Raw genomic sequence first — 25,282 nt, forward strand, 5'->3', positions numbered from 1 at the left:
CCGCAGTAGATCTGGCGTTGAAGCACACTAAAGAGGGACTCGGCCTCTTTAGTGGGGCCCGATGATGTAGCATGTCATCACCAGGTGGTGAGTGAGGGCTTTCTTAAACTTCCTGAGTGAGGCCGTTTCCCCCTTCTCGTTGCTCCTTCGTGTGGTCACTTCGTTTTTTGGCCAGCAGAGGGAGTAAAGTTTTATTCAAGCAGTATTGTTAGATTTCAAGTTATTGAAGCCTTTACCTGCAGAAGTCCAAAGTGTGGATTGAGCTGGTCTGTTTCTTAGGAGATTTTAAACAGGAAAAGCAGCTCCCCAGCCCTCATCCCCAGGACAGCAGACCATTGGCTATTCAGCTACCAGGCAAGTCTGAGCCCTCCTCTCACACCTGCCCAGGCCCCTTAAGGCCTTGCTGGGTACACCCCAAATCATTCTCCTCCATCTTGTGAGTTGCAGCCTACCCGTGCCCCATATTGCAGTGAGCAGAGTCCAGGAAGTGGTAAGGAGACAGACTAGTGCTGTCTCTTCCCAAAACAAAAGTTGTTTAAAAAACTATTTTCCCTTTCTGTAGTTACTGTCTTTGCCTGTGGTTGTTACAGTTTAAAATTGTAGTTTTGACCTGTCTGCGTTTGCATATTTTATCACCTGTTGTGTGTTTTAAACTTGTGGTTTTTCCTGCCCATGATTGCTTCCATTTAACGTGTTGAATTGTGGGATTTGCAGTCCAACCTCTGTAGTTTATCCCTCTCATTCCTTGGTGACAATTCTGTTTTCCCTCCAAATGTTTCCTTTGCTCTGTGCTAAGACCTGTATGTTAAAACAGTGCACCCCAGCCACCATTTTGTGTTCATAAGCCAGTGAGACAAGCCCCCCTGCCACCCCCCCCCCTCCCCAGCAACAGGGATATTCTACATCAGAGTGTGCTTCTGTGAGCTGTTTAAACTGTGTTTACTAACTGTGCACTTCGTTTTTTGGCCAGCAGAGGGAGTACATTTTTATTCAAACAGTATTGTTAGATTTCAAGTTATTGAAGCCTTTACCTGCAAAAGTCCAACGTGTGGATTGACCCTGTCTGTCTCCTAGGAGATTCTGAACAGGAGAAGCAGCTTCCAACTCCCTGGCCAACAAACCTTGTCTGAGGTGTCTGGGACATTATATGGTGTGCTAGTGGTTGGTACATGTGTACACTGATTAGTGGTTGTATCTGGTGTTTCTATTGGATTAGGGTCAATGTCCTCATTGGTTAGGTATTCGAGAGTTCTTATTGGTTTCTTGGTCTGTGATTCAATCATTGTAGGGTTGGGACTAGGGGTAGAGTTAGGATTTCTATTGGAAGTAGGGACTAGGGCTTCCTATGTTATTTGTTGTTGGGAGTAGGGTGGGACTAGGGCTAGGGTTAGACCTTTGACTGGAAGTAGCTACTAGGGCTTCTGGTGTGATTGGTTGCTGCACTAGTTGTGGGACTAAGAGTAGGGTTAGGCTTTCTATTGGAAGTAGGGACTATGGCTACCTGTACCATTGGTTGCTTGGACTTGGGTTGCGACTAATGGTAGGGCTGGGGCCTTCATTGGACATAGGGATCTGGGTTTTTGGACTGATTCGGTGCTTGGACTAGGGCTAAGATTGGCTGTAATGTCCTGGTCTCCTATTGGTTCTAGATTTTAGGGCTAGTGTTCTGATTGGATAGTGTTAGGGTTAGGGTTCCCATTGGCTGAAGGGGTCACCTGATTACTAGGGCTATAAAAGGCCAGGCTTAGGGCGTCTCAGCCCGGGCGTCGAGGCTAAGGGCAGAGAGGACAAGGGCAGTTGCCTGTTTGAGCCTGTTACGGGCGGAGAGGACAAGGGCAGTTGCCTGTTTGAGCCTGTTTCTAGACTGGTCGGGACTAGGGCCAGAAATGCTGCCCTTTTTTTCATTTAGCTATACCCAGCCCACACCATCCACATCCACAAACAGAGCAACACACTCACACCAAATGTACACCACGCACAACACTATGCACAGAGTAATGTACCAACATGCACCACAAACCCAACTAAACCACATCTACACACCCTACTATCCCAACTACCACACATATCCACCATCATCTACAAACAGTACATAACTCTATCCTATACCACTAACCAATACACTCATCACTAACACAACGCCAATCAACACCATACATAACTACATCCCATTCAGACACACTCTCCCGACTGTAATTACACCTAACAGACCACCTTTTATCACTAACAAACATATATTCATCCTTCCATCAGTTGTCCAACAAACACCCTCCTCTCCCTTCTACCATAATAACACTAACGCACAACATACACACTGCACACCACCACACTTTGTAACTCTTGCAATAAAGCAGTCTAAGATAAACACTCTTACCTCTACTTCATTCCCTCTTACACACAACATACACTCTACTCACAAATACATCACCACCCCCTCTACCTCACAACCTCCTCTCACAAACAATACTATACAACCAAATCCAGTGCATGAAACATATACATCAGCACCCCTTTTCACTACTCCTCAAAAGCAAAACATATCACACACACCAGCACAACAAGATCTTCAAAGCGTAACACCTTATAATACTTATCACAAAATACAAACATATACCCACCTTTCAAACCACACAAAGGAACAAACTCCAATGCAAAGCTTTTACTCTTCCACCACACCTAACGCAGATACAGCAATACACCACCTCTCTTCTAACCGCCTCTCATCCTTTGAACAATTTAGAACTTTACTACATGATCCACATGCTGCACCACCTCCCCTGACTCATACACTTTCCGCCTTAAACACACGCAAAAAATATAAGCAACATGCCACACCTCACAACTTTGCTTCCCCATGTCTACTTCACAACAATGTTACATCACATAAGCAACACAGCACTCCAACTCACTCTCAAACACGATCTCCAGCACATACAGACGCAGACCCATCAAAATGCCTTCTTGGCATGCTGGATGAGGAATACGATACAGAACAGCTACACGATTGTTATTCTAATACAGCTAATACCAGCACTAAAAACACACCTGCCACAAACCGACACAATACTGATCACTCTTCTACAAAATAAAGTCCCACTACCACCAAAGGCCGCTCTCTACACTGTCTACTAATAAATGCTCGATCCCTCTCTAAAAACAAGCATCACATCTACGACCTTCTCACTGATGCAAAACCAGACATACTATTCATAACCGAATCATGGTTGGGAGAGGCAATGGCTCCAGCCCTGCATGAAGCCATTCCTCTAGGCTATCAAATAATCGCCCAAAATCGTATAGCCAAAAAAGGAGGTGGACTAGCTGTTGTATTCAGGCAAACAATACATATCACTAAAATTGACGGATCACTGACATTATATCGACCACAAAAATATCGAGATGCATTAATATCGAGGATAAAATATCGAGGGACAAAATATCGACTGGCTATCTTCAAACAGGTAAGTACTAAAATATCGACTCTAAAATATCGAGTTACAAAAATATAGACTGTCAAAATATCGTTTTTTTAAATGTCTTTAAATTAAGTAAAAACTAATATAATAATACATATATTTAATATAAACTTAGTTAAATGTATTAAATAAATGTAATATTAATAAATAAATAATGTAAATTAAAAAAAATATATAACAAAAATAATACACATATATATATATATATATATATATATATATATATATATATATATATATATATATATATATAACATATTATTAAATAAACATATATAATATTTTTACCGTAGCATAGCAAAATGGTTAAAATTTATTGTAACAACTCTAGTGAGTTCAACAGTAGCGATAGCGTAGGGGTAAAATTTACTATTCCCACTCCAGTGGGTGCAACAGTAGGGAAAGCGTTGGAAAGCGTAGGGGTAAAAATTACTATTCCAACTCCAAAGCTGCAACAGTAGGGAAAGCGTTGGATAGCGTAGGGGTAACAATTACTATTCCCACTCCAGTGGGAGCAACAGTAGGGAAAGCGCTGGATAGCGTAGAGGTAAAAATTACTATTCCCACTCCAGTGGGTGCAACAGTAGGGAAAGCGTTGGATAGCGTAGGGGTTAAAATTACTATTCCCACTCCAGTGGGTGCAACAGTAGGGAAAGCGCTGGATAGCATAGGGGTAAAAATTACTATTCCCACTCCAGTGGGTGCAACAGTAGGGAAAGCGCTGGATAGCGTAGGGGTTAAAATTACTATCCCCACTCCAGTGGGTGCAACAGTAGGGAAAGCACTGGATAGCGTAGGGGTTAAAATTACTATTCCCACTCCAGTGGGTGCAACAGTAGGGAAAGCGCTGGATAGCGTAGGGGTTAAAATTACTATTCCCACTCCAGTGGGTGCAACATTAGGGAGAGCGCTGGATAGCGTAGAGGTAAAGATTACTATTCCCACTCCAGTGGGTGCAACAGTTGGGAAAGCGTTGGATAACGTAGGGGTTAAAATGACTATTCCCACTCCAGTGGGTGCAACGGTAGGGAAAGCGTTGGATAGCGTAGGGGTAAAAATTACTATTTCCACTCCAAAGAGTGCAACAGTAGGGAAAGCGTTGGATAGCGTAGGGGTAAAATTTCTATTCCCACTCCAGTGGGTGCAACAGTAGGGAAAGCGTTGGATAGCGTAGGGGTAACAATTACTATTCCAACTCCAAAGAGTGCAACAGTAGGGAAAGCGTTGGATAGCATAGGGGTAACAATTACTATTCCCACTCCAGTGGAAGCAACAGTAGGGAAAGCGTTGGATAGCGTAGGGGTAAAAATTACTATTCCCACTCCATGGGGTGCAACAGTAGGGAAAGCGCTGGATAGCGTAGAGGTAAACATTACCATTCCCACTCCAGTGGGTGCAACAGTAGGGAAAGCGTTGGATAGCGTAGGGGTTAAAATTACTATTCCCACTCCAGTGGGTGCAACAGTAGGGAAAGCACTGGATAGCGTAGGGGTAAAAATTACTATTCCCACTCCAGTGGGTGCAACAGTAGGGAAAGCGCTGGATAGCGTAGGGGTTAAAATTACTATTCCCACTCCATTGGGTGCAACAGTAGGAAAAGTCAAAACTTCATAAATAAATATATTTAATAGAAATATTATTACCAATTAAATTTAATTTCCAATACCAATTACTTTTATTTACCAATTACATTTTATTTAATGGACAATTATTAATTAATTAACAATTTTAATTAATTTACACAATTAATTATTATTAAATTACTTCCCACCCTATCCCCCTATAAACTCACAAAGCACTACAGAAAATAATTTTCTAAATATTAATGATCAATTAAATATTTATAATTAATTACCAATTATATTTTAATTAATTACCAATTAATAATTAATTAACAATTATTATTAATTCACATAATTAATTTATATTTAAATTACTTCCCACCCTATTCCCCTATAAACCCACAACCCGCTACAGGAGATAATTTACTAGAAAATAATGATTTATAATTATTTACCAATTAATTTTTAATTATTTACCAATTAAGAATTAACAAATAAAATTATTTTACATGATTAATTAATTATATTTAAATTACCTCCCACCCTATTCCCTATAAACCCACAAGCCACTACAGAAAATAATGTACTAAAAATTAATTATTGATCAATTAATCAATTATTATTAATTACCAATTATATTTTAATTATTTAACAATTAATAATTAATTAACAATTACAATTATATTACAGATTTAATTAATTATAATTAAATTACTTCCCACCCTATTCCCCTATAAACCCACAACCCGCTACAGATTTATATTACACAATTATTACAAATTATTAAAAACGTACCTTATTTTCGATTTTTTTGTTGTCTATATTTTATCTAGTCGATATTATGTCTAGTCTATATTTTACTATTCCCACTCCAGTGGGTGCAACAGTAGGGAAAGCGCTGGATAGCGTAGGGGTTAAAATTACTATTCCCACTCCATTGGGTGCAACAGTAGGAAAAGTCAAAACTTCATAAATAAATATATTTAATAGAAATATTATTACCAATTAAATTTAATTTCCAATACCAATTACTTTTATTTACCAATTACATTTTATTTAATGGACAATTATTAATTAATTAACAATTTTAATTAATTTACACAATTAATTAATTATTATTAAATTACTTCCCACCCTATCCCCTATAAACTCACAAAGCACTACAGAAAATAATTTACTAAATATTAATGATCAATTAAATATTTATAATTAATTACCAATTATATTTTAATTAATTACCAATTAATAATTAATTACCAATTATTATTAATTCACATAATTAATTAATTATATTTAAATTACTTCCCACCCTATTCCCCTATAAACCGACAACCCGCTACAGGAAATAATTTACTAGAAAATAATGATTTATAATTATTTACCAATTAATTTTTAATTATTTACCAACTAAGAATTAATTAACAATTAAAATTATTTTACATGATTAATTAATTATATTTAAATTACCTCCCACCCTATTCCCTATAAACCCACAACCCACTACAGAAAATAATTTACTGAAAATTAATTATTGATCAATTAATCAATTATTAATTACCAATTATATTTTAATTATTTAACAATTAATAATTAATTAACAATTACAATTATATTACAGATTTAATTAATTATAATTAAATTACTTCCCACCCTATTCCCCTATAAACCCACAACCCGCTACAGATTTATATTACACAATTATTACAAATTATTAAAAAGGTACCTTATTTTCAATTTTTTTGTTGTCTATATTTTATCTAGTCGATATTATGTCTAGTCTATATTTTTGATTCGATATTTTGGCTATTAATATCGATATTACTCGATATTTTTGTAGTCTATATTATGTCTGGTCGATATTTTGTCTAGTCTATATTTTTACCTCGATATTATGTCCAGTTGATATTTTTGAATCGATATTATGTCTGTTTACCAAAATTGACAACATCTCCATTAAGAATTGTGAGGCTCTTCTAACAAGATGCAATCCTACACGGTCTTCCTCCTGTAACTTCCTGCTCCTTTACAGACGTCCACCTAGCAAAGCAACATTCCCAGACGCACTTCTAGACACAGTTTCAAACCTGATAACAATACACTCCAACCTATGCGTTCTGGGTGACCTTAACATTTGGTTTGATAAACCCAATATGACCCATCCAAAAACAATAATCACCGGCCTAGACGCATTGAACCTGCATCAGATTGTACACAATTCGACACGCACCGCTGGACATATCCTAGATGTCATTTTTGCTAATACTGAACTAGTTACTTTTCAAACTATAACTCCAGTCACATGGTCAGACCAGTATTTGCTTGCTTTCCAACATAAAACTACGCTCAGCGACTCACCTAAAACTACGTTACATTCATCCACCTATCGGCTGTGGAACAAACTCAATTTGGAACACTTGGAAACACAACTAACATCCAGTACAAATCTGGAAACCATAAACTCTGTTCAAAATCTGTATAAGTGGCTACAGGAAGCTTTTGACATCCTGATACCACTCAAAACCACACAACAGAACAAAAGAAAAAAAGCGCCTTGGAGAAACATAGAAATAAAAGACATAAAACAACAAATTAGAAAGTTGCAACGTACCTGGCTCAAAACAAACGCCAAACAAAACAAACTTCACCAACAGAAAATTAACAGATTATACAAGTCGGCTATCAAAAAAGCTAAGAAAAGGTACTATTCCGACAGAATTCAAAATGCTAACTGTGCAAATAAAGAATTCTATAAAATACTCAATGAATTTCACAAACCAAATTGCCTAGAAGGAACTCATCCTATTACTCAAGATTTCACAGACAAACTATCAAATCATTACACGGACAAAGCAGACATGTTGGACTCGTACTTAAAGCAGAAACAAAGCACCAGTACTAACCCTTGTACAAAACAACAATCCAAGAATGCTCTAATCAAGCCTCTCCGTTCCTTCCAACACATCTCACACGATGAATTTATGGACCTGGTCAAAGCAAGCAGGACTGCCGGCAGCCCTTCTGACCACTGTCCGCCACAAACTTTCAAGACAATTCTTTCAACAACCTCTGCTGCTACTCCAGTAAGAAGAATCATCAACGATTTCTTAACTACTGGAATATTTCCAGAAGAACTCAAAAAGTCATACATACGACCTTTACTGAAGAAAACAAACTTGTACCCGCTGAACCCTGACAACTACAGACCCATTACATATGGACCTTTACTGGGCAAACTGATAGAAAGAGCAGCGTTCGCCCAGATGTCACAATTCATTGAAGAGAATGACATACTTTCAGACTTCCAATGAGGATTCCGTCCACGAAGAGGCACTGAATCTGCCCTCCTTGCCATCTGGGATGACCTAAAGAATTCAGTTGACCGCAACAGGGTTGCTGAGCTTCTTCTCTTGGACCTCTCAGCTGCCTTTGACACGGTTTACCATGACACTCTGAAACAAAGACTTTATGAAGCCGGCATAGAGGGAACCGCTCTAGACTGGATCGCGTCCTACCTTCGAAACAGAACTAATGTCATCCATACCCCACCTTTCTCGTCCAAACCGTACTCCACAAAAGCAGGGGTCCCTCAAGGTTCTATCATCTCGCCCATGCTTTTCACCATCTACATGAAGTCATTACCAGTACTGATCAATAAATTTCACCTCATATGCTACAACTATGCAGATGACACGCAAATACTCCTTCAACTGGAATGCCCCAAAGACATTGGAAAATCACCAATTTTCAGTTGTTTCAGACCGTGGATCAGTGGATGACTTTGAGCCATCTCAAATTGAATGCTTCAAAAACTGGAAATACTCACGTGTGGCGATTGGAAAAATGACAACCTGCTTGCCTCATGGCCTGATGAACTGGGATCACTGCCTAAAGTATCGAAGGAAGTAAGAAACTTTGGAATGGCCTTGGACTCCAAGCTGTTGATGAATGCCCAAGTGGATAAACTAGCAAGATCAAGCTTTGCTACTATAAGAACGCTGCAACAAATTTTTCCTCATTTGGGATTTCCACACAAGGTCCAATAGCCTCTACCACGTATCACCTTTAACGACCATGAAAAGACTACAACGGATTCAGAACTCGGCTGCCAGACTACTCTTGCATATCAAACCGCGGGACCACATCTCCCTTGCCTTGAAAGCCCTGCATTGGTTACCGGTTGCCAGAAGATCCACGTTCAAGCTGCTTTGTATCACCCACGAAGCAATACATGGAATAGGACCACTCTTCATAAGCAATAAAATCACCAAACACATTCAACAAAGAAACCTCCGCTCTAAAGGAGCATCTCGCCTCAAAATCCCACCATAGAAGAAAAAAATCATGGGTGGCACATCCTTCTCTGTTCAAGCAGCCAAACTATGGAACTCTTTACCCCCCAACATAAGGTCCACCGACAACCACCTTATCTTCAGAAAACTACTCAAGATTTTGCTCTTCCCCACATAAGCACCATACGCAAACAGAAATGTACAGCATATCCCTCTGTATATAAGCATTTGTTTTTACTATAGACATGTACCTATCTTTGTGTATTACTTTGTATAAACATGTAAAATAATTATGTTGTTAAGAGAGAAAAAAATAATAATAATAAATAAAAATCATCTTTCGTCTACATGTACATACTTCCATTGTGCATCTATGTACCTTCCATGTACTTTGATCCATGTGTCTGTTACTTTTCTCCTGAAAAAGCATATCCTATGCACTACCCTATTTCTCATCATGTGCCTCTATCAATATCTCTAATATACATATACTTACTTCCTTTATGTATCTATATACTTTCAATGTACTTATGGATTTATATATTTATCACTTTCTTCTAATTTAGCATTTCCAATGCACTACCCTATTTCTCAGCCTATACTTCGCTCAATATACCTTCTGGCCCAACCTTCTGACTCATCTCAAACTTCTTTCTACTAATCCTTCCAATGCACTGCCCTATCTCTCATCCTCTACATCTATCAATATATCCTCTACATCCACTCTCTCATTTATCCCAAACCCCATACCACTACTATGATCGCCAAAATAACCCTTTCTAGACTCTCTCCTACCCTACTCCTCCTTGCATCTGACACCTCTTTTTACTATACCGATCCCCTAAAACAAACCTTTCTAAACTCTTCCCTCTGACTCCTATTTACTCATCCAAAAGCCTCCTCCTACTGCTAAGAGCTCAAAAAAAAAACCTTCACTTTTATCCCTCCACTATCCTTTTCAGTCAAAATTAACGGACTAACATGTTCACTTCTCAAATTCTATATTCAACTATACTAATATACTACCCAAATAACATATCTACTACTCAAATTACTTCATATTTATACTATACTAATTTTCAACACTAATCCTTTATGGATTCTGGAGTGGCGTGCTACTCGCCAGAAAAGCGCCTCAGCACCCATCAGGGGAACAAGTGCTATATGACTGCAAATCTTTCTTCCCCTTTTATCCCTCCGCTATCCTTCTCACTCCAAGTAACAGACTAATATCCACCACTGAAATTACTTCATATTTCACCATATTAATTCACCATTAATCCTTTATAGGCTTCCTGAATAACGTGCGTCAACAAGCGCTATATACGTACAAACCTTTGTCCTCCTCTATCCTTCTGCTATCATTCAAAATCCAAATAACTGACTACCATATCCACCCCTTAAAATGTACTTGCATGTTTCACTATACTAATTCAACACTAATCCTCTATGGGTCCCGGAGTAGCGTGCTACTCGCCGAAAAAGCGCTTCGGCGCCTCGTCAGGGGTAGTAAGCGCTACATAAATGCAATTACAATACAATACAATACAAACGAAATTGCATATCATCAACGCAACACAAGCCTCAGAATTGTAAAGCAGTTTTGTTTTCTGAGTGCCTGAGGGGTGTTAGCGCAGCAGTTGATTGAAAGTGTGTGTAGGACGTTGTACTGAAATGTGTCTAGTAGGCACGTTGGGCTAAGACACTTAACTATATGACTATTTAACTATATCTGATAGAGACATCTAGCCGCATCTAGGGACTTATATGGCTTCGCTGACGTCATGTCCACGGACGACATCTGGGCAGAGCCATGCTCCGTCCCCCGGCGCGCAGAGGTGCTTCTGCAAAATAAATTGTGATCCAGTCTGAGCCTCAGGATATTCTAAGTTAAGGAATCTGCGGCTAGATATCGTCTCTACCAGATACATCGTTAACGAAGGTAAGTAACTCATACATTAGGCCTAGTATGGTTTGTGTGCATGGCGCACTGCACAGCATAGTTGGCATCTTACTGGAAACAGGCAGGGTCCGATTGAGCCAGAAAATATGCCTGGCCACCAAAATAAAAGTGGCCCCCATCAGGGAACCAAATAGCTAAAGAAAAGTGGCCCACTTTTGCCAATAAGTCCAGTAACTTTTAAGGGCAGATTATATGGGTATTTTGCAAAGTATGGGAGATTGCATACATTTGCGTTTCTTACAGGCAATGTTTGTTTAAATATCAGGGAAATCAACAGTAAAAAGCAGCCCACCTGGCCACAAAAGAGGCCCACAATCTGCAAAAATACAGGCCCATGCACTGATCTGTTAGACCAACCCATCGGGCACTGCCTGACTGCCCTACAGGCTTGTCTGACACTGGAAACAGGTCTTACTGACAATGGCAGGGTGGTCGATAATCAGACACAGCACCAAGATCCACCTGTCCCTGCTTGCAAAGCAGGGACAGGTGAATCTTGGTTCCTCAATGGGAAGATGAGATGTTATGAGGCAGATTGCAAAATCAGATGTGTTCCTCACTGCATCCATGCATTGGGCTTTGGGTTTTCAATACATTTGTTTTCCAGGCAAAAACATCTAGTCCTATTCTTTTCATAGCCTGTAAATATTTAAAATATAATGCTAACAATGTACAAAGAGTGCACGTGGCCTGCTTTTTCTACTTTACTAAAATTAGATGGTCAAAATAGCATTTGGTTCAACCTTCCATGTGAAGCAATAGCCTGAGTGGAGTCCTAAGAAGAACAAGCATTTGCAATGCAATAGGTCTCGCATTTGCGAGAGTTTGAGCTATTGGCAATGTAAATGACAATGCGTTTTATTTATGTGTTTTGAAAACCTGCAAGCGCTATGTTAATACCAACTTTGTACTTATAGTCGTTGCTTAAGAGAGGCAAGGCTGGAAATAACAGGGGTGCAGTTAATGCCATCCTTGCTTCTCGGAAATGCAATATCTATTGCATTGCAAATGCTTGTTGCTCTTATGGTTCTGTCTTATAGCCATTAAAGTTTGGTGGCTATTCTATGCATTTGTGTAGATATTTGCTGGTTTTTTAAATGTTCTTTGAACATTATTATTTCGTATTCATGTTATCCGTCAGGCTGTAGGTCTCCAAGAAGACGTAGTCTCTACGTCGATTCTACTTCACGCTTTGCGTTATTACCTAAGATTTGTCCGACTTTCGTATTCACCCACGTCCTGAAAGTGACCACAGGCCTCAGGTCATATCTCTTAACATAAACCCAGTGAAGCACAAACCCGCACCTCCAACGTGTCGGGGAACATATACGGAAAATCTTAAGCGCCTCAAGTGGAGCGAAGACATCAGCCCGTCCATCTTACAGGTATGCATGGAACGTATAAAAAACGGAAACGAACATGATGCCTCCCCCATTGTAACATGGACGACACTGTGCACCCACCTGACTAAATGTTTTCCAGTAGAACAGCAGGCCCAAAGGACAAACCAGCGCTACAAATTTAAACTCTCATTACAGTCAAAGGTACTTAAGAAAGCCAGGAATAACGCCCTGCGGTCACTTGCAAAACACCCTGGGAACAGTGAATGTTTAAATCTTTATAATGCTGCCCAAAAGTCATTCAGGCTGGCGATCATCAAAGACAAACAAATACACGAAAATCAATTTTGGTGCAAATTAGTGTGGGAGAGTAAGAGCAAAAACCCAAAAAATTCTGGGCCCTAGTTAACCGCACCAACCCGAGTACCTCAAGCTTTGGATCAGCAAATATACAAGAGTCTGAATGGGCATCATACCTCACAGAACATTTCAGGTCCTCAGAACATCTAGGTCCCACAGGAGGTGGCCCGCCAAGAGAGACTGATACTGAGGCCAGCATTAAGTGGAGTGCACCCACTGAGCTGCCAAGTCCTCTTAATATGGGCTTTCAGGTGTCCCAAGACAGAGTAGCGTTGACTATGACTAAAGCAAGATCAGACGGAGCACCAGGCCCAAATGGCCTACCACAGAACCTCTTTAAATCTGATATTCCTTTTTGGTCAGGAACCCTAACAAACCTATTCAACTATGCCCTGAGAACCGCAACTATCCCAGAATCATGGCGGGGTGCAATAATACACCCAATTTATAAATCAGGAACCCGCGCAGCCCCCAACAACTACAGACTCATTGCTCTTTTGGACGTTGAGGCTAAGCACTATGCAGGCCTCCTTCTGGAGGACCTAAAGCTATGGGCAAAGGAACACAACCGGATTCCGATGAATCAAACGGGGTTTGTCGCCAATTCAGGGACTATGACAAATCTTCTAGCAGTGTCAACCATTGTCGATAAAGCTCTTTTAACATCTAGGACAGTGCTATGCTGCTTTGTCGATTTTAAAGCAGCATTTGACAGGGTTCCCAGGGCGGCCTTATGGGAAAAACTTAGGAATTGGGGGATTCCTGACAAACTATTGGAGGCAATTATCCAACTTCACTCTCGCACCTGGGTCCGAGTGAAGCTAGGGTCCGGCACGCATCTCTCGCGCAAAATTATGACAACGAGAGGTGTCAAGCAGGGATGCGTGCTGGCCCCCCTGCTCTTTAATCTGTTCATAGCAGACTTGTCGTCGACCCTGGATGAAACCAATAGTCATTCCCCAAAGGTGGGAGGCACGGCACTTAGCAATCTGTTATACGCCGATGATCTTGTTCTTTTCAGTCTTACCAGGGTCGGGCTGCAAAGGCTTCTTGACTCACTGCTTCGTTATACATTGGCGAACCAATTAGAAGTCAATTTAAAGAAAACCCAAGTAGTTCCCTTTGGGAAGAAACAATATGTTGGTGGTGGGTGGTCCTTTAACAACATAAGCCTCGTGATAGGTCAATCGTATAAATATCTTGGCGTCCACCTGGATTCAAGGGGCAACCTTATAAAACAGCGCCATGAGATAGCAATTAAAGCCACGACTCTTGCAGTATCTCTAACTAAGCTTTCGAAAAATCTCTCAGGTCCAACTTTTTCGCCACTCTTGGAAGTCCTGAGAGCGAAAATCGGCCCCACCCTATCATACGGGATAGAGACATTCAAGGGCAAACTGAATACGGCCCTAAACCAACATACCACCAAAATCTATAAAAAGGTCCTCCAGTTGCCAACCTCTGCATCCGCCGCACAGATAAGATTAGAGATGGGGCTACCAAACTATGAGGTTTCCCATATTGGTGTATACCTTAACCTGTGTCACAGGCTGAGACAGGCTGACCCAGACTCACTAGAATCCTTAGTCTGGCTAGAAATCTCCCAGAAAAACCCAGGAGGAACGTTTGGTCGCCTCTTCAAGGACTATATCCAACAAATGTCAGCAGGAGACCTATGGGCTCTTAACCCTAGTCAGACAGCGTTTAAAACTGCTATCAAAAAATGTGTAAGAATGAGATCACTCATTACAGACAAAGGACTCTTTTCAAAACGGAGCCATTCTTGGGCCCTTGTAAACTCCTATAGTCGGCTAGTTCCTGCCGCTTATCTCTCCTGCACATACCCACTGTTTCTAAAACGTAGCTTTATAGCCATTAGAATGGGTGACTGGCGGTTCCTGCAAGACTTACCCCCCTGGAGACGCACGGCGGAAGATCTAACATGCAGAGGGTGCGGTACAACAGCCGAAACACTGTTACACGTGGTTTGCCTTTGCCCAGCCTTCAACTCCCAACGCAGGTGCAAACTAAAAGCAGAATGGAACAGGCTGGGCGCTCGAACCTGCAGACAAGCCATTATTGTGGCCTTGAACCCTGAAAACACTGACTTAAATATAAGACTAACAAGGTTCATTCGGCAAGCATATTGCAATTTTAAGTTAAAGAAGTCCTGTTAAATCCTCCCTCTTATTTTCTTTCTCTTTTACCACTTAACGATCGTTATGATACACGCCAAATTTCTAGAGGGATGAATTGAAAAGAATACGAGCAGTACCCCTAGGAAATTTGGGTCGTCTTTTAAATGTATGATATACAAGTCAGTGAGAGTAAAGAAAAAGGAGTGAAGTTCCTTGTATATCAGGTTTTAACTTTGGTATTATATTATTATATATTTTTATTTTATTTTATTTTTTCTTGGTTTTTATCTTTCTTTTATTATTCTCACTACGGCTGACTTACCGACTGTTTTGCTGTCTTCATTTTTAACAAGTTGCACATGAAGTTAATAATGTAACCCTCTTTTAAAGATATCTATGTTATATCTAAATAAAGAATTTTCTACTACTACTACTACCTAAGATTTACTTCTTTTCTGAAGGGAATTTCCTTTTAATGGGGTACTTTTTCTTCTCCGTTAAGTTCATATACATTGTACGTGAGGAAAAGAGATGTTTTTCTTATATCTCCTACTCCTACTGTTTGTAGAAGACTTTTATTACTATAGCAATGGATTGATGGATTGTTGCTCTACTGGGTGACAACTATTTTCATCTAATTGTTTGTAGTTTGGATTTAAACTTGGAGGAGTGTTGTCTTTAGATGGAATATACAAAGCCAGTTGGATTCTTTTAGTAATAGAATCCTTTGAATATTCTGGTTTAAGTATAGAAGACCCTTTCTGGATCATCTGTGGGGGGGCCTCTATTCATATAGTAGTCACGTTCTAAACTTGGTTTTCGCCAGGATATTAATATTTCTTTTTCATACTATCTTGTTCAATTCTATACTGCTATTGCTTGAACGTGGTGTCGCAGACAAATTGCATTACGCTGATGGTTTGGATGGCTGTTGCTTTCCTACGTGATATGGTGCCCTCTTTGGTTTCCATACTGTTATGTCAGTATTGTCTGACTCATTACTCGGCTTTATTTTATATGTATGTGTTATACTTTTTCACTTGTGAATACATAGGCAGTTATTTGTGTTACTCCTATGTTAGTAAATATTCCGGGAATATTCTAGAGGCATTTGTTTTATCTCTAGTTGATTTTTCTATTGATAAGACTGGTTCTATGCCAATAGTTCCTATTATTGTCTTCAACTCATTTTACTAAAGCATTCATAATGCTTTCCCAAAGATTATGGACCTTTCTCTGTTTACAGAGCAGGTCTTGCTTGGGTAGAACTTCAAGGGGAAAACAGGTATTGCTCAAAAACATAGCAAACACAAGGAGATACAATAACATGGCCTTCTGATCGGTGTTTCACAAGTATCGAACACGCAGTTCAAGCCTGGATATGTGAGCAAATAACTTCATATATGTTGTGCCATTTGGCACAATTGTTCTACTGTCCTGGATAAAGTTATCACAATGGTTTTAATCTTTTTTTTACTGTGGTCCTTTCCACAGTGCTTATGCTGTGAGCATGCATGGTTTCGGAATCCATTAAGAGAGCTGTAGGAGGCTGGCTTAGTATATGGTGCACACTTATTTAAGTGATGCACCTTGCACTAAACCAGGTAATCCTTAGGGTGATTTTAGTGGCATTCGATAACCTTTGAAAGATCCTAAAGTGGTAGCTGTGGAGAGCAGCCTTCAGGCTTATCTTGAAAGAGTGTAAAGCAGCTTGTTTTACCAACTTTAATCTGTAGTGTAGGTTAGATGAAAAGAAACCACAGAGTGTAGGTCTTATTTATTAAACACACAATTACTAACACATTGGTATATCTCTTACCCGGAAATATCAACACAATACACAGGAATACTTTCCAAGAATCAGGTAAGTAGCATAAATATACACTGGTCTCCAGGGGAGACCAATCCATATATTAAGAAAGTGGAATGCGAACTGCAAAGGAGAACAGGACTTGGACCAGAAGACCCAGAGGGGCAGGGGACACAAGGAACCACCAAAGGTAAGTACCTAGGAGCCCCAAGGAGGATGTGTGCAGAGTGGAAACACAGCAGCGTGCCAGATGGAGGTCAATGGAAAAGTCCCCGTTTCAGTTTTAAAGAAGGACTCTTCCCAGAGCACCCCGGAGACTTCCCTTTGAGGATGGAAGGTTGGATAGCCACCCCAACCGTGGATGCCCCAGGAACCAGGTTACCTGCACCAGGGAAAGCCGGTGCATATAGGTGAAGAGACGTCAGAACCTGCTGTAGACGATAATTGAAGCCTTTAAAGAAATTGCCTCTGGAGAAGTTCAGGAGGAAGTCCGGTGGAATCCAAGGATGGATTCTGGAGGTGACGAACCTCCAAGCAGAGGGGACAGAGTTGATGCCACACGGAGGTGACCAGGAGTCACAGAGGCACATTGCCCACTGATGTCAGGAGGCTCAAGAGAGTCGACTGTGACCTTGCTGCTGCAGTTGTGAGGACCAGGCAACGCTGAGGAAGACCAGGAGCCGTGCACGAGCTGTGCCACGTCGGTGTGTAGGTGGTTGGTGTCAGGCAGGATCCCCAACAAGCCTTAGTAGCCACAACTGGAGTAGGAGATTAAAAGGAGTAACTGTTGGGACCAGCAAGGTTCAAGGGAATCACCAAGTGCAGGAGAGTCAGAGTAGGCCCCGAGCAAGCAGGGGAGCCCACCGAAGCAAAGGAAGACCCTCAAGAGAACCCACAGGCAGAAGGCACAGAGGTCACAAGAGGACCTCAGACAGCTCACCAAAGATGGAGGCCCACGATGGAAGGACTGCAGGGAGGACGCTGATCTTCAGGAAGTAAGGTGATGGAGCTTCTTGTACCCCGAAGATCTCTGGAGTGAAGAGCCAGCAAGCTTTGGCAATGGCAAGTCGTCGTAATGCACAGGGGTTTGGTTAGGTAATCATACCTATTTTGAATATTCTCAAAAAGATAATCCGAACAGATGGAAGATCAATATACTATGCATATCATTAACTTATAAGGTGCATAGCATATTCCAGATCGTAAGAGATTTCCAGTAGTACACCTGAAAACCCATACCTTCCTCTGTACACAATACTTTAATGGGGACACAGTTACCATTTTTTTTTGTTAAAAGGGCCATATGCTTATCTTTTTCAAAGATGGTGTACGTACCAGCTAAGGGGAGTGCTGCAGTTTGTGGCAGGTAGACTGTGGCTTTGCAAGACGTCTTCAGTGTTTCAGTACTTGTGCGGGGCTGCTGGCTCTGACGTCACACCGAACAACATGCAAAAGCTTTAGTATTTGGTGCTTCAGTTCTTGTGCGGGGATGCTGGCTCTGATGTCACTCCGTACCGCATGCAAAAACTGTGGTATTCTGTTCTTCAGTCCTTGTGCGAATCTGGCGTAACACCTTACCGCATGCAAAAGCTATTCTGTGCTTCAGTCCTTGTGCGGGGCTGCTGACTTTGACGTCACACCGTACTGCATGCAAAAGCTTAGTTTTCAGCGCTTCAATCCTTGTGTGAGGCTCCTGGCTCTGACGTCATACCGTACCACATACGGTAGTCGGATTGTCAGGTATGGAGATTAGGAATTTGGCCGCTAGATATGGCGGCAAGGGCTGAGTCGATATTACCTTTACCATCTGCTGGTTCTTCTGTACTTACACATTGGTACGAAAAAAGGTGGCATAACCAGCAGAAATAACGTTTCCATCTGCGTTGTCTCCACACCAGATATTACCATATTCTCGAGAGGTTAGCGCCTTTAGCGAGTCATCTAGACATCTACTGGGATTACCATTACTTCTCCAGCTAATATTAGAGATGTTTCCTGAAGGAGCCACCGAAAATGCACATTTTACAGTTCCACACCTTTTATGCCTTCCTATAATGACGGAATGATTGTTATTCGAAGTCTTTCCTTTCCAGTAAGTAATATGTTCTTATATTCAAATTTTGAAGAAAAAAACCTAGTATTTAAACCAAAAAAACAAATTAAACAAATATTGTTTTTTAAATTGCATGCATTTGATTAATGTATTGTCATTATATTTTGTCCCACAAGTCTGCTGAATCATCGTCATCGGACGACTTCGGACTTAATGTGTGTTTTGAAGACGAAGCAGAACGTGAGGTTAGTATCAACTTTGCCAAACATGGTTTTATTAAAATGTTGTTGGCACTCTGTGACGTCCACTGACAGAGGGATAAAAAGTAAGTGGCGAGGCACCTTCCTATGTTCGTCCACTGACATTAAGCACATTTGTATCTGCTTAGTAGGCCTGGCCCTGAACTTCTGTTGTTTAGCGCCTGATGTTGCATCATTGAAGATGTCAAAAGCACTCTGCAGAGGAGATGCAGCGGTGCCTTCACTGTGCATGTAATCAGGCCATCTGGTGTCTTTTCCAATCATGCACCTGGTGAACAGTGGAAATAATCATCTCAGATGTGTTTTACTGATGGTTAGGCAAAAATATTCCCTCTTAAACCGTTTGTGATGCCACAGTGGATCTCAATTTGGTTGCAACTCTCCTCATGTTTACCCTCTTCAAACCCATGCGCAGCTGCTCACTGCACCACCTCACTCTCAAAACAGTCTTATTGCAAGTTTTTTAATGTATTTATAGTGTTTTATAAAGTGCAACATGACCACCATGGTGTCAGAGCGCTGTACAAAGAGAGAGCCGATGGGGGTTGTGTTACAGTAAATGATCGGGGTTGTGTTAGAGTAAAAGCACTCTTCTCTTATGATATACTGTACATAGAATTATTTCAGTTCTTCACATGAGTGAGCTTCAAGCTCTACCTGTGCATCCGCCTTACACCACTTTTTTCCCACATAAGCTGGTGTTGAGGACTGTAGCAGAAATCTTGCTGAAAGTTGTGAGACTGTTTCACATTGGGCAATCCATCACCCTCCCAATGTTCTTTGCCCCACCTCACCCATCGAAGGAGAGATTATGTTGCTCGGGTTCAAATTTCTTAATAGAATCAAAAGGCACGAGGTGTTTGGCAAAAAAGGAACAGTGTTTTTAATTAAACAGTTGGTCCAGGAGAACAGTTCTAACACTAGGTCTTAGGACAATCTCGATTTACATTGTCACAACAAGCGATAAGTATGGTGAGGAATGTTGGTTGCTGCCTTAGAGTCATAAATTAATGGTCAGATGGTTACAACACGTGGCTCTCGACCTTGCGTGGACACTGTGTGTCCAGTGGCAAATGTGTCCAGAAGTCCGGCATGAGGAGCGCGTAATTACTATGTGTGCTAGGTCCTGATTGGCTATTTGTTACTAACTCATGTGGCATCTGACTTAATGGTGATTTTCGAAGCACCCGTACCCCCTCGGGCCATGTGTGCTTTATTGGGGCAATCTCCCCTGACCATTATGATGTCTCTGCGCCTTTCTGTGGGATGGATTAAGAGTTTCCTGCTGCGTGTTTGTCTCCCAGCTATGCACCTTCCCACCTGTGACCCATCAATCAGTAATCCCGGCCTAGGTCGCAGGACCTGCCTGACTACATACTTGCATGTTGAGTTCAATGTGGAGAGCAGGATGGGTGATTTTAGGAATATAGTTCCTTTTTTTCAATATACATATTACTTTATTAGGCTCCTGCTATTCCCTTTGCTCACTTTTAACCTTTCCGGTTACTTGCATTCTACCTAATTTGAGGACTGCTTTTTTACAGCAGGAAATCCCCAATTGTGCAACACCCCCAAACCAATAGGAACAAAATAATAACTGCCAACAATGATCTGCCCAGACCGTATATCCACCGTGGAAGCCAGGAGAACCAATTTGACAACCACTCTTGCTCAGGTGCACCTCCTTCTTCACGCATGCTTCTCTGTAGAGTATGCAGTGCTTGGATGGCTGGGATTCCATTGTCCGTGTCATTCCCTGGAATAAAAGTGCAGCAGGCAGCACCAATCTTAGCGCTGACCCCTCATTGCTGTCATTAAGTCCAGCACATGTCAATGCTGCATCCCTAAGAGGCGGTTGGCTGCCATTTCTTCCTTGATTGAATTGAGGCCGACCTTAGTATCTGAAAGAGACACGTTAGTGATAGATTCCTTACCTTAGAATATCCCCAGGCGTCAGACTGGATCCGGAAAGTTTTGCGTAGCAATACCCCTGTGCGCCGGCAGGCGTCGTCCGCGGCTCCGCGTCCGTCGTCGGCGTCGTTAGTGCCGGAATGACGTCGCCGGAGTACTTAGACGCCGCCCTCTTGCGCTGACGTCAGTTCTTCTTTTTTCCGCGCCAGCTAGCGCCGATCCGGAGAAGCTCATTTTTTTACTAAACTTTTTGATCTTTTTGATCATCTCTCTCTCGAGTCTTTCAACTCCTACGGTGCCGGTAGGGATGCTCGGGTTCAAACCCTGCTCCAGGTGCAGCCGACTGATGTCGGTTACCGACCCCCATCGCCGGTGTCTTTAGTGTCTAGGCCTCGACCACGACGACTGCACCTGCTCCGACTGCCGGGCCCTGATGTCTAAGTCTAGGCGGGAGCGGTCCCTCAAGCGACTGGAGCTCCGGCAGTCGGCCCTGCACCGTTCCAGGCCCCGGTCCCGCAGGAGGTTGAGGGACCGGTCGCGGGGTCGGAGCCCTCGTAGCTCCGAGAGTCGGCATCGGTCTTCAGGATCCAGGTCCTCGGGTAAGAGGCATGAGAGGTCGGAGAGACGTCATCGTTCTTCCGACCCTCCCTGACGCTCACGCGACATGCCCGGGGGTTCGGATGACACCACCCACGCGGCTCCGACGGAGTCGCGGACGTCGCCACCTGCCCCACACCTTCTGGTCCCTGGGCACGGTGCGACGCCAGAGGAGGTCGAGCGTACCTCATGGCCATGAGGTCCCTCCCTCCTCCGCCGGGTCCCGTGATGCCTCCGGGCCCAACGGTCCCGGCTGGAGGGCCTAGCGGGTCGGGTGCTTCGCCTCCGACGTCGTCGGGTGCTCCGGCCCCGGCGCCACCTGCGACTTCGGTCCTGGCCCCGCAGGCCCTCGCTGGATCCGGTTCCGGATCCGGGTCGTCGCCGGTCGACCTCACGACCTCTCCGGCCCTGCGGGTGTCGCCCCCGGCGCCGCCTACGGGCGCCGTCCCCGATCCTGCCCTCGATTCGGTTCCGGCGCCGTAGCGGCGCCGCTCTCGACGTCGTATGGAGATTTCTATTTCCACAAACCGGCCCTGTCTGTTGAACCTGACTTGCAGGAGATGGGTGACGAGGGTGATTGGGAGGGGTCTGTGGACCCTCTGGCACAGGAGTGCCAGTCTCAACAGGACTGGACATATGAGCTTGGGGAGGCCAGTGGAATTGACACTTCGCTAGACACTGGATTAGTCTCCCCTCCCACCGTGGCTACCGAGGAGGGGGCTGCCTACAGTGTAGTGTTGACGCGGGCGGCCAAGGCCTTGGGCCTGACGCTCCCCGTCGCGGCCGCGAGGACTAACCTCCTCACTGAGGTCCTTAAACCGCAAGCATGCTCCGCTGAGCCTCTGCTGCGGTTTAATGAGGCCTTGTGTGATGTTCTTTTGGGCACTTGGTCCAAGCCCGCTACAGGTCAGCCTGTGGATAGGAACGTGGCCAGACGCTACCGCCCGGCCCCGGGCGACCCTTGCTTTTTGTCCACCCATCCCACCCCCGAGAGCCTGGTCATCCAGGCCTCCACTTCCCAGACTGTATTCCCGACGGCTCCGCCCGATCGGAAATCCAAGAGGTACGAGCAATTCGGAAAGAAAGTGTTCTCGTCCCTGAGTTTGGGACTGCGGTCAGTCAATACCGCATGCCTCTTGGGCCGCTACACCCACACCCTGTGGGACACGGTCGCGGACGTGCTGCCACAATGTCCGGAGGAGGCCCGGACTAAACTTGCCCAAGCCCTTGCGGAGGGTCGAGATGCAGCGCGCTATTCCATCAGGTGTGGGCTGAATACCACGGACTCACTGGGCAGAGCGATGGCAACGACGGTGGCGGTTCGACGCCACGCGTGGTTGAGGTCCGCCAACTTTTCGGCCGATGTCCAGGCCACACTTCTGGACATGCCGTTTGATGGCCGTCGCCTCTTTGACGACAAGGCAGACCATGCGCTTGAGTGTTTTAAGGACTCCAGGGCTACGGCCAAGTCCTTGGGCCTCTCGGACCCGCGCCAGCAAACGGGTGCCTTTCGCTCCTTTCGTGGCCAAGGAAGGTGCGCTCCCACACGTGCTGCCAGCCACGCACCGCAGAATGCTACACAGCGCGGTGGCGGCCGTGGAAACCGCTGTGGCGGCGGTCGGGGACAACGGCGAGGCCAGTCCACACCTTCCCCTGCAGCACCCGCCTCAAAACCCTCCCAGTCCGTGCTTTCAGGCCCATGTGACGCCAGTGGGGGGCTGGGTTCGCCATCACCTCTTCCACTGGCGCACTGTCACGTCGGACAGGTGGGTGCTGCAAATTGTCCGAAGGGGCTACTCCCTCCCCTTGGAGACGACCCCTCCAGCCATGCCACCGCAATACCACCGCGTGTCGGGGGATCACTTGCAACCGCTGCAAGAGGAAGTTACGGCCCTCTTGGCCAAGGGGGCCATCGAGCGCTTTCCTGGGCCAGAAGTAGGGTGTGGTTGTTACTCGCACTACTTTCTGGTACCCAAGAAGGGCAAAGGGGGCCTACACCCTATCTTGGACCTACGGAACGTCAACGGCTTCCTCCAGAAGGAGAAGTTCAAGATGCTGACTTTGGCTCAGGTCTTAGCTGCCCTGGACCCAGGAGACTGGATGGTAGCGTTGGACTTGCAGGACGCCTATTTCCACATCCCCGTCCTGCCGGCCCACCGGCGTTACCTGCGGTTCACGGTAGGCCACGAGCACTTTCAGTTTACCGTGCTCTCCTTCGGCCTTACCAGCGCCCCACAGGTGTTCACGAAAGTGATGGCGGTGGTCGCAGCTCATCTGCGCAGGTTAGGGGTTTCAGTCTTCCCCTACCTCGACGACTGGTTGTTGAAGGCGGGCTCGCCCCAGACAGTCGTCAGCCACCTCCAGACTACGGCCGATCTCCTGCACCTGCTGGGGTTCTCTATCAATGTGCCGAAGGCATACCTGTGTCCCTCTCAGAAGCTCCTCTTCATCGGAGCGGTTCTAGACTCGGTGCAGTTTCGGGTTTATCCTCCCGAACAGCGGGTTCGGGATATTCAGGCTCTGATTCTGATCTTTCAGCCTTTATCCCGAGTCTCGGTCCGGTTGACGCTGCGACTTCTGGGGCTGATGGCCTCCTGCATCCTTCTGGTGCATCACGCCCGGTGGTGGATGCGGGCTCTGCAGTGGGACCTGCAGTTTCAGTGGGCCCAGCATCAGGGCAACTTGTCCGACCATGTCTTGATCTCCGAGGGCCCTGCAAGACAGTTGCTGTGGTGGCTCACGGACCGCGATTGGGTCAGCGGCAGATCCCTCTCCCTTTCCCAACCGGAGCACGTAGTTGTGACGGACGTGTCCCTCCAGGGCTGGGGGGGCCACATGGGAGAGGCGGAGAACAGAGGCCTCTGGTCTCCGGCGGAGTCCCAGCTCCACATCAACCTTCACGCCATCACCATCGTTTGACGAAGTCTTCATAATCGAAGTCAGGTAAGACGAAGCACAAGAAGTCGAAGAAGCGTCGTCGCTCTTCGCTTTCCCCTAGCCTGTTGCACGACACGTTGAGGGTGCGGGTGGTACCACCCCCGCAGCTCCGGCAGAGCCTGGGCAGTTGCCCATGGCCTACCCGCCCTTTCTGGGTCCATCGGCGACTCCGGCTCAGTTGCAGGAATTCCTGTCAGCCATGGCACAAGTCTTTGGGCCGTCGGGCCCTGCCAGCACGCCTTTGGGCCAGGCGGGTCCGACTGGGGGTCCTCGCTCTTCTGCGTCATCGGCTCCGGCCCGACGTCATCGGCGACTCCGGTCTCAACGCTGAAAGACTCCCATGGATCTATGCATGGATCCTAGTCGATGCCAGTTAGCCATGTTGGACCTCCACCGATGTCGACGGTGCCGCAGCAGACCGGTTCCCCGGCCGGCGCCGTCCCCGGCTTCCACCCTGACGTTGAGATGGTGCAGAACAGGTGACAATCGACGCCGATTCCGACGCCGTTAGGGAATTTCTATCCCTTTCTCCATCCACCGCCCTCTTTTCCGCCTGTCCGGCAGGTTGGGGAGAACAGGGAGGACT

The 25,282-nt window shown here is 44.4% G+C and overlaps 1 protein-coding gene across 4 annotated transcripts in view; it reads left to right on the top strand.

Moving 5' to 3' along the window:
- The window catches only part of PARP4 (poly(ADP-ribose) polymerase family member 4), a 2,216,130-nt gene that overhangs the window by 1,287,133 nt on the left and 903,715 nt on the right, over positions 1-25,282 (top strand). For all 4 annotated transcript variants that reach the window (XM_078657066.1, XM_078657067.1, XM_078657068.1 and 1 more), the window contains one exon: positions 19,168-19,236. In XM_078657066.1, the coding sequence (XP_078513192.1) occupies positions 19,168-19,236 (69 nt within the window). The remainder of the gene's footprint in view (positions 1-19,167; positions 19,237-25,282) is intronic.

This window comes from Lissotriton helveticus, chromosome 8 (assembly GCF_964261635.1).
Source record: "Lissotriton helveticus chromosome 8, aLisHel1.1, whole genome shotgun sequence".
NCBI classification, from domain to species: domain Eukaryota; kingdom Metazoa; phylum Chordata; class Amphibia; order Caudata; family Salamandridae; genus Lissotriton; species Lissotriton helveticus.